The following is an 8,947-nucleotide window of genomic DNA, read 5'->3' on the forward strand; positions in this document are numbered from 1 at the left end:
CAAACTGCTTCTGTCTGGCATACAAGTACTGATATGTTATAGCTTTAGCAGGTTTTTAAATACACACTGTGCTACTCTAGGCATGTTCTCCTGCACTCTTCACTTAATCAGGGTTAATCCTATTTAGCAGTGGTATAACATGCTGCAGGGCACCCTTCAATGTGAAGATGGGATTTCATCTTCACAGGGACAATGCAGTGCTCGCTCCAGTGATATTGTCAGGGATAGGTTGAACTGCGACAGATAGATCAGTTAAGATGACAGCAAGTGGGTTTTCAACTTCTGTACTTCTGTTATGTCTGCCTGACCAGTGGGACACAATGTATGCAGGGATGGTGAGTCTGAGACTTACTCCTGCTGAGTAGACTATATGTTCATGTGAATATGATTATTTCTAGTTTTGGCTTGACTGTTCTGTAGGACAGTTCTCCCAATGTTGGCACAAATCGTTAAGTACTAGTAAGGTGGACTTTATATGATCAAGTGTGTTGAGTGTGCCTCTATTTATCCAGATCTAATGCCTACTTGAAGCAGGATGATCCAATCAGTTTAATTTCTGCTATGCTCTGTCAAGGTTAAAAGTCAACCTTATGCTGTGGGGCTGGGGTCACATGTAGCCAACAGTGAATAATGGTAGATTATCTTCTCTAAATGACAATGGGAAACCGGGTGCATATTTATGAGAGCCTGTTAGTTTTATAGTCACCCACACTTACTGGTTTTATTCCAGGAACATTCAGTGGAAAATGATTAAAACAAGGGACTACGGGATTAAACTAGTAAAACGTAAACTTAGAACTAAAATGTAAACTTAGAAGATTTTCTTCTCACAGAGATCATTACATAGAATTAAGTTCTGGACACAGTGATGAAAGCAAAGCACCAAATCAGGTGAGAAAGGAATATGTTTCTGCATATCATGTTAACTGGTACCAGCACCATCAACCTGACTTCCCCATTCCCAACCTGGTTAACACTAAGTGATGGGAGATAAAACTGAGACTATAATTTCTTCTTCAACTATTAATGCTGGAAAATCATACATCCTTATAACACTCTGTATCAAGGAATATTTCTTACTCTTTCTTTGGTTACTTTTATCTTTAACTTTAAATGCATGGTGCATAGTTTTAAACATTCAACTACCAAAAACCATCTGCTTCTATCGTCTCTAAACACTTCCAGAATTTGGCATAACACGTAGTTATAATTATGAGATTCTCTGTTTGTAGGTTATTTTCAATCTTGAGAACAAGTTGTTGGCATACAGTAAGTCTGGATTTGCTGCAAACATTGAAAAGGGAACTGAAAATGTTCTAACTTTGAACAACATTACTGCATTTAGAAGGTAATTGGCTATTGAGTCCAGTCACCCCATGACCTAGATTTTATTTGATTATCCTCAGGATTTGTAAAGATTTCGCAGAACTTCTTTCCTAGATTGGTTTAAACACCTTTCCTTGATATTTCTGCCTTTTGCAGGTACTAATGTCTCTGGTTGGTAAGATGGATAGACATTATGATAGATTGCAAGCACATAACTGACAGTGCATCCTTTTGTCTGTTTGTGAAAAAGAAATATAAAGTTCTGAATAATTGATCTGTTATAATCTGACCTCTCTTAGGATCAAAGGCTTAAAGAAGCAATCCATCAGTTTGAGGAGACTGCAGGTAAGATTACTGTCCACTGAGGCAATCACCTCTTTCACTGTTACTCGCACAAAAAAGATTGACTCCTGTAAGAAAAGAAGGAGTAAAAACAGTTTAATCTATAAACCGGTTTATGTTGTGTCAATTAACAAAGGAGGACCAAGAAACCAACAACTAATCCTAGTTAGATGAGGCAGGACCATTCTCTGACATATCGAGTAATGTCTACATTTATGTTAATAGAATATGTACTGATAGCCTGGATAATTATGCATCCCATATGAACAGAACATAATCATTTCTAGCAAATTCTGCAGGAGTAAGTCATAAATGCATTTTCCATGTAAATTCCCAGCACATCATTTGGCAGTAACAGGCAGGGTTCTGCAGGTGAGGAAGTGGGACAGGGGAATACAATGCTTTTTAATGGACATAGTTATTTTCTCAAGCAAGAATTATATTTACAATGTATAGATTTATAATTGAAACATTGATGGTTCATAGATTTGCTGCTGCATGAAAGGGGGAAAAATTGCCCTGTTTCACAGTAGGGTATTTCTACTGAACATTGATATTGGACACCCAGCAGGAGATGGCAAAAATTGGTCAATGCAGCCAGACTACACAAAGATGGTGGCAAATACAACTAATGTCTGATGACCTGAATTATTTCACAAAATGGGTATTATATAGTTGAAAAAGAGACATTGTAGGACTATATATATTAATCTGGATAAATGAAACTAATTGGATAATTGTTTCAAAGTGCTGACATACACAATGGATTGAATGATTTTATCACTCTATGCCTCTGAAATAGTGACTCAACAAGAGAGACACGAGGACTGTGTATAGGCAATGGGGGCTGTGGGGTGTTGGGCGGGAGGGTGAAACATATAAGAATAGGGAATGTATCCTCAACCAATCATATGCATGCTTATTGCCCTATTTACAGTGGCATATTTGTGTTGTGCAAATGTCCCATCTTTGAGAAACAGGCAATTTTATTAACATATTTAAATAAGCTTCCCTCAAGACAGTTAGGAACCTGATTTAAATTTAACAGTTGCCATGAACACAATCTGCTTGGCTACCATGAGGGAAAGGGAAGAAAAAATTATTTTGAGGTCCAGCCATTAAGTCTATGGGAACTCCATATTCCTGACCTTGCCAAGATTTCCTCTCACCAAGGATTTCCTGTAAACATAAGGTTTACATTCACTAGTCATACAGTGTCAAACAATTCTTCCTTCTTTTCAGTCTTCTTTCAAATTGCATTACAATATAACAAGCCATAATGATTCAACTAGGAACCCTGCATTTTTCCTTCCACCTTCCAGATCCAGGCTTAAACATTGGAAATGCTTTTGGTAATAGTGTTGCTTCAATTGTTATGCATTCTAAATTGAATGCATTATTTTTCACAGAATGGTGACAGATCAACCACCTGAGCATTCTCTAGCTTTGATATTTAGATACAGAGGTTGTGCAACTCCATCTGCCATCACTCTGTTCCCAGGTCTATCTGTTTAATCTCAACCATATTTATAAATATTCAAGTACAGAAACATAACTTCTGAGTTTTTTTCAATGTCAAATTATTTGCTGACCTCCAGAAAACGGTGAAAGAGAGATTCCAGTTGACCTTTAAATGGTTCTATAGCTGGGGGAACTTGTCTCAGCCAGCATTCAGTAAATGGTTCCAATCCCAAAATACTAGGCTCCAAGTAGACCATCCCACAGCGAGATACGGTGGCAGGAGAGGCCACTGCCAAATCCTGTACTTCAAACATCATTGTCATCACCTCAAATATAAAAATACACAGATTACTCAGCGTTTTCTTACTCCCATTCTGGGTTCCAAGACACAAAATATATATCTTGCATTTATTTAAAATGTTATTTTGTGAATTAGTGGTATTGCATTCAAACATTTAGACAAAAATGGAAATATTCAGCAGGTCAGCCATTTCTGTGAGATGGGAGGGCAAAGTTAATGTTTTAGGTCGATGACTATTCACTATGGCCAGATCATGTTACAGCCGGATAGTTTGAGAGGGAACAGCCAGGGATGCAGAGACAGAAAAAAAAAACACAATAATAGAAAGACAATGATCTTTAAAGTGATTAGGTGGAGGCAGAAGGACCTTAAATGAAAGCTGTCATAATATTAAAATCAGAAAGGGATGCAATGAGAGACATTAGAGAATTAAAAGATGTGATATTTATAAATTACTTGGATGAGGGAGTGGAAGGATGGGTTAGTAAGTTTGCTGATGGCATGAAGATTGATGGAGTTGTGGATAGTGTGGAGGGCTGTTGTAGGTTGCAACAGGACATTGACAGGATGCAGAGCTGGGCTGAGAAGTGGCAGATGGAGTTCAACCTGGAAAAGTGTGAAGTGATTCATTTTGGAAGGTCAAATTTAAATACAGATTGCAGGGTTTAAGGCAGGATTCTTGGCAGTTTGGAGAAACAGAGGAATCTTGGAGTCCACCTGCAGCTGCAGCTCTATAAAGCCCTGGTTAGACCACACTTGGAATATTGTGTTCAGTGTAGGAAGGATGTGGAAGCTTTAGAGAGACTGCAGAGGAGATTTACCAGGATGCTGTCTGGACTGGAGGGCATGTCTTACATAGAAGGGTTGAGGGAGCTAGGACTTTTCTCATTGGAGCAAAGAAGGATGAGAGGTGACTTGATAGAGATGTACAAGATGATGAGAGGCATAGATAAAGTGGACAGCCAGAGACTTGTTCCCAGGAAATGGCTATCACGGGGGGGCATAATTTTAAGGGGAATGGAGCGAAGTTTAAGGGAGCTGTCAGAGGTAGGTTATTTTCACAGAGTGATGGGTGCATGGAATGCACGGTCAGCAGTGGTGGTATCACGGTCAGATACATTAGGAATATTTAAACGACTCTTAGATTAGGAAAAAAGGTCGGCACAACATTGAGGGTCAAAGGGCCAGTAGTGTGCTGTATTGTTCTATGTTCTATGCATGTAACAGCAATGATAGGAGTTTCTGTTTGAAATCAATGGTGTCTTGCACTTTTTGGAATTCAATGTTGGTAGTAAAATTGACTGCCCTTTGTGGCTTATCTACGTAAAATGGTGTGTACCACTGAGCATTTGTAAATAGGGTATCAGTGACCTGCGTATGTAAAATTTGCTGCCACTGTGAGACACTGCCAATGTCCACGACTGATCCTGGGAAGGATCCAGAAGTGAAATTAAAATCTACTTTGACTTTAACAACTACTGGCAAGGCATGATGAATACTACTTCAAGTCTTCATATGCATTTAACAGGTCATCTTTCTTATAAATTTTATCCATAAATTCTATTATAAACTTCAAAATTTCTGCAATTTCCAACTTACTGCATCCCAGGAAATATTTTACTTCTGAAGAAGTAAAATACTGCAGAAATGATAACATTATTTCAAACTTGAGTTCCAAAGAAGTCTTTGGAAGTAAAACATTATTTCTTTCTTCACAGATGCTGCCAGATCTGCTGAGCGTCTTTTGCATTTTATGCTTTTATAACAATAGCGTGGAAATGGTATCAATCTCATTCTTCCTCTGGCCATGTGATTCAGACTCAGAGAACATCAGAGGATAATGAGATCCTGACAAGTTAAACTTCCATTTTGCACAATGGCTGCTTGGGTTTTAGCTTAATATCCAGAAACGTATCACAGCCTCTAATTTCATTTTGAGGCAATCATCATCTGTTACCCCATACTAAAATTTAATAACCAGCTGGAGAAAGATAAGCCATATTTTTTGATAAGCTTTTATTTACAGGGACATGTATGCACATCATCAACCTCACAACCATAACTTTAACCAGCTCCTTTAAAAAGCACAGGTGAGTTCCCAATCAATGCACACTACCTGAATATATTGAAGATGGGGGGGGAGGGGGGTGCCGTGCAGCATAGTGGTTCAGTGGTTAGCCCTGCTGCCTCAAAGCACGGGGCACCCGGGTTCAATTCCAGCCTCAGACGATTGTCTGTGTGAAGTATGCACATTTTCTCCATGTCTGCGTGGTTTTCGTCTGGGTTCTGTGGTTTCCTCCCACTGTCCAAAGATGTGCAGGTATGGTGGATTGCCCATGCTAAATTACCCATAGTGGCCAGGGATGTGTAGGAGGCTAGGTGGATTAGCCGTTTGAAATGCAGGATTACAGGGATAGAGGGGGGATTGAGTCCAGATGGGAAGCTCTTTGGAGAGTAGCTGTGGACCGAGGGGCCCAATGGTTTGTTTCGGATTCTATGGTATACAGTTAGCAACTCTATAATCAAGAAGAATAAGGAAAGTAAGTGCTATAAAAGACTACACTTGTAAGCTCCTATCAATGTTCCACACGATCCTGAATGGAAAATATATCATTTTCTTTTACTATTGGTGGGTCATATCATGGAACTCTCTAGTTTACAGCACTCTAGGTATACATACATCACATTGATTGCAGCTGATCAAGGAGGTGGCTCATGTCACTTTCTCAAGGACAATTAGGAGTGAGCAATAGCTTGCATCCCAAGATCAAATGAAATCAATGCCAAACGTCTGATCAAAGAGATTGGCTTAAAAAGCATCTTTAAAGGAGAGAGAACTTGAAACAAGAGAGTTAGAAGGAAATCCCTCAGGCCAAGGCAATTGAAAGCATAGCTGTAGAAGAAAGGGAATTATTACTTTTTTTCTGAGAATAGATATAAGCATATGAAAAAAAACTATATCACAGTGACATCCAATTACATGGAGCTGGAGTAAAATGTCTTCTCCTGGCATCTTATGTATAGTTATGTTCAATAAAGCCTGTTGCTGTTCATTTAGAAGAGTTTAGATCTCATCTTACAACAACAACCACCAATGATGAGCGATTGAATCAAACTCATTTATTTCCGGTTTCCATAGCCAAGTTAAATGTCAACTTGTCAGTTAGCAATCAATGAGTAAGATGGAGAAATGGGGCAAAATAATAGATTTTATATGCTTCTATTAAAGAACAGAAATATTTAAACACAACATTTTCTAATACACTCATATTTATATTGTAGTACAATTGTAAAACTTTACTCTTCTCTATGATTTCAGTAGAGGGAAGACAAATTATTCAGATTCATATTTAACTGCTGTGATGTTATTGACCAAGATGCTCTGAGTTTTGGAGATCATGGAGGCAAGAAGGCAAAGGCAATGCGCAAAGATTTAGTGTGATGTAGTGCCTGAAATGCATTGAGGTAGAGACGGAAGGATAAAGCTATGTCCTTTGATGACCACAGATCATTCAGCATCAGATAGGGTAAAGTCAGAGGGTATGGTGAATATATGGCAAAATGTAGATTAGATGGAGAAATATGGTTGGATGGAAGGTGAGACTGGTACAGTTGAGAACAGAAGTGAGTTAAACAGTCAGGGCAGGTACGGACAAGGTAGGACTAATAAATTAAACTGCATTTATTTCAATTCAAGGGGCCTAACAGGGAAGGCAGATGAACTCAGGGCATGGTTAGGAACATGGGACTGGGATATCATAGCAAGTACAGAAACATGGCTCAGGGATGGGCAGGACTGGCAGCTTAATGTTCCAGGATACAAATGCTACAGGAAGGATAGAAAGGGAGGCAAGAGAGGAGGGGGAGTGGTATTTTTGATAAGGGATAGCATTACAGCTGTGCTGAGGGAGGATATTCCTGGAAATACATCCAGGGAAGTTATTTGAGTGGAACTGAGAAATAAGAAAGGGATGATCACCTTATTCGGATTGTATTATAGACCCCCTAACGATCAGAGGGAAATTGAGAAACAAATTTGTAAGGAGATCTCATCTATCTGTAAAAATAATAGGGTGGTTATGGTAGGGGATTTTAACTTTCCAAATTTAGATTGGGACTGCCATAGTGTTAAGGGATTAGATGGAGAGGAATTTCTTAAGTGTGTACAAGACAATTTTCTGATTCATTATGTGGATGTACCTACTCGAGAAGGTGCAAAACTTGACTTACTTTTGGGAAATAAGGCAGGGCAGGTGACTGAGGTGCCAGTGGGGAAGCACTTTGGGGCCAGCGACCATAATTCCATTAGATTTAAAATAGTGATGGAAAAGGACAGACCAGATCTAAAAGTTGAAGTTCTAAATTGAAGGAAGGCCAATTTTGACAGTATTAGGCAATAACTTTCGAAAGCTGATTGGGGGCAGGTAAAGGGACAGCTGGAAAATGGGAAGCCTTCAGAAATGAGATAACGAGATTGCAGAGAAAGTATATTCCTGCCAGGGTGAAAGGAAAGGCTGGTAGGTATAGGGATTGCTGGATGACTAAAGAAATTGAGAGTTTGGTTAACAAAAAGAAGAAAGCATATGTAAGATATAGACAGATCGAGTGAATACTTAGAAGAGTATAAAGGAAGTAGGAGTATACTTAAGTGGGAAATCAGGAGGGCAAAAAGGGGACATGAGATAGCTTTGGCGAATAGAATTAAGGAGAATCCAAAGAGTTTTTACAAATACATTAAGGACAAAAGAGTAACGAGGGAGAGAATAGGGCCCCTCAAAGATCAGCAAGGCAGCCTTTGCTTGGAGCGGCAGAAAATGGGGCAGATACTAAACAAGTATTTTGCATCAGTATTTACTGTGGAAAAGGATATGGAAGATATAGACTGTAGGGAAATAGATGGTGACATCTTGCAAAATGTCCATATTACAGAGGAGGAAGTGCTGGATATCTTGAAACACATAAAAGTGGATAAATCCCCAGGACCTGATCAGGTGTACCCGAGAACTCTGTAGGAAGCTAGGGAAGTGATTGCTGGGCCTCTTGTTGAGATATTTGTATCATCGATAGTCACAGGTGAGGTGCCGGAAGACTGGAGGTTGGCTAACATGGTGCCACTGTTCAAGAACGGTGGTAAGGACCAGGGAACTGTAGACCAGTGAGCCTGACGTCAGTGTTGGGCAAGTTGTTGGAGGGAATCCTGAGGGACAGGATGTACATGTATTTGGAAAGGCAAGGACTGATTAAGGGTAGTCAACGTGGCTTTGTGTGTGAGAAATCATGTCTCACAAACTTGATTGAATTTTTTGAAGAAGTAACAAAGAGGATTGATGAGGACAGAGCGTTAGATGTGATCTACATGGATTTCAGTAAGGCGCTTGACAAGGTTCCCCATGGGAGACTGATTAGCAAGGTTAGATCTCACGGAATACAGGGAGAATTGGCCATTTGGATACAGAACTGGCTCAAAGGTAGAAGACAGAGGGTGGTGGTGGAGGATTGTTTTTCAGACTGGAGGCC

General features: G+C 39.5%; 1 protein-coding gene across 1 annotated transcript in view; it reads right to left on the reverse strand.

The window, feature by feature from the left end:
- The window catches only part of dnah1 (dynein, axonemal, heavy chain 1), a 420,700-nt gene that overhangs the window by 189,362 nt on the left and 222,391 nt on the right, over positions 1–8,947 (reverse strand). The window contains exons 39-40 of the mRNA XM_043708503.1: positions 3,261–3,455; positions 1,617–1,736 (exon numbers count right to left, since the gene is read on the reverse strand). Of these exons, the coding sequence (XP_043564438.1) occupies positions 1,617–1,736; positions 3,261–3,455 (315 nt within the window). The remainder of the gene's footprint in view (positions 1–1,616; positions 1,737–3,260; positions 3,456–8,947) is intronic.

The sequence above is a fragment of the Chiloscyllium plagiosum genome, chromosome 18 (assembly GCF_004010195.1).
Source record: "Chiloscyllium plagiosum isolate BGI_BamShark_2017 chromosome 18, ASM401019v2, whole genome shotgun sequence".
NCBI classification, from domain to species: Eukaryota; Metazoa; Chordata; class Chondrichthyes; order Orectolobiformes; family Hemiscylliidae; genus Chiloscyllium; species Chiloscyllium plagiosum.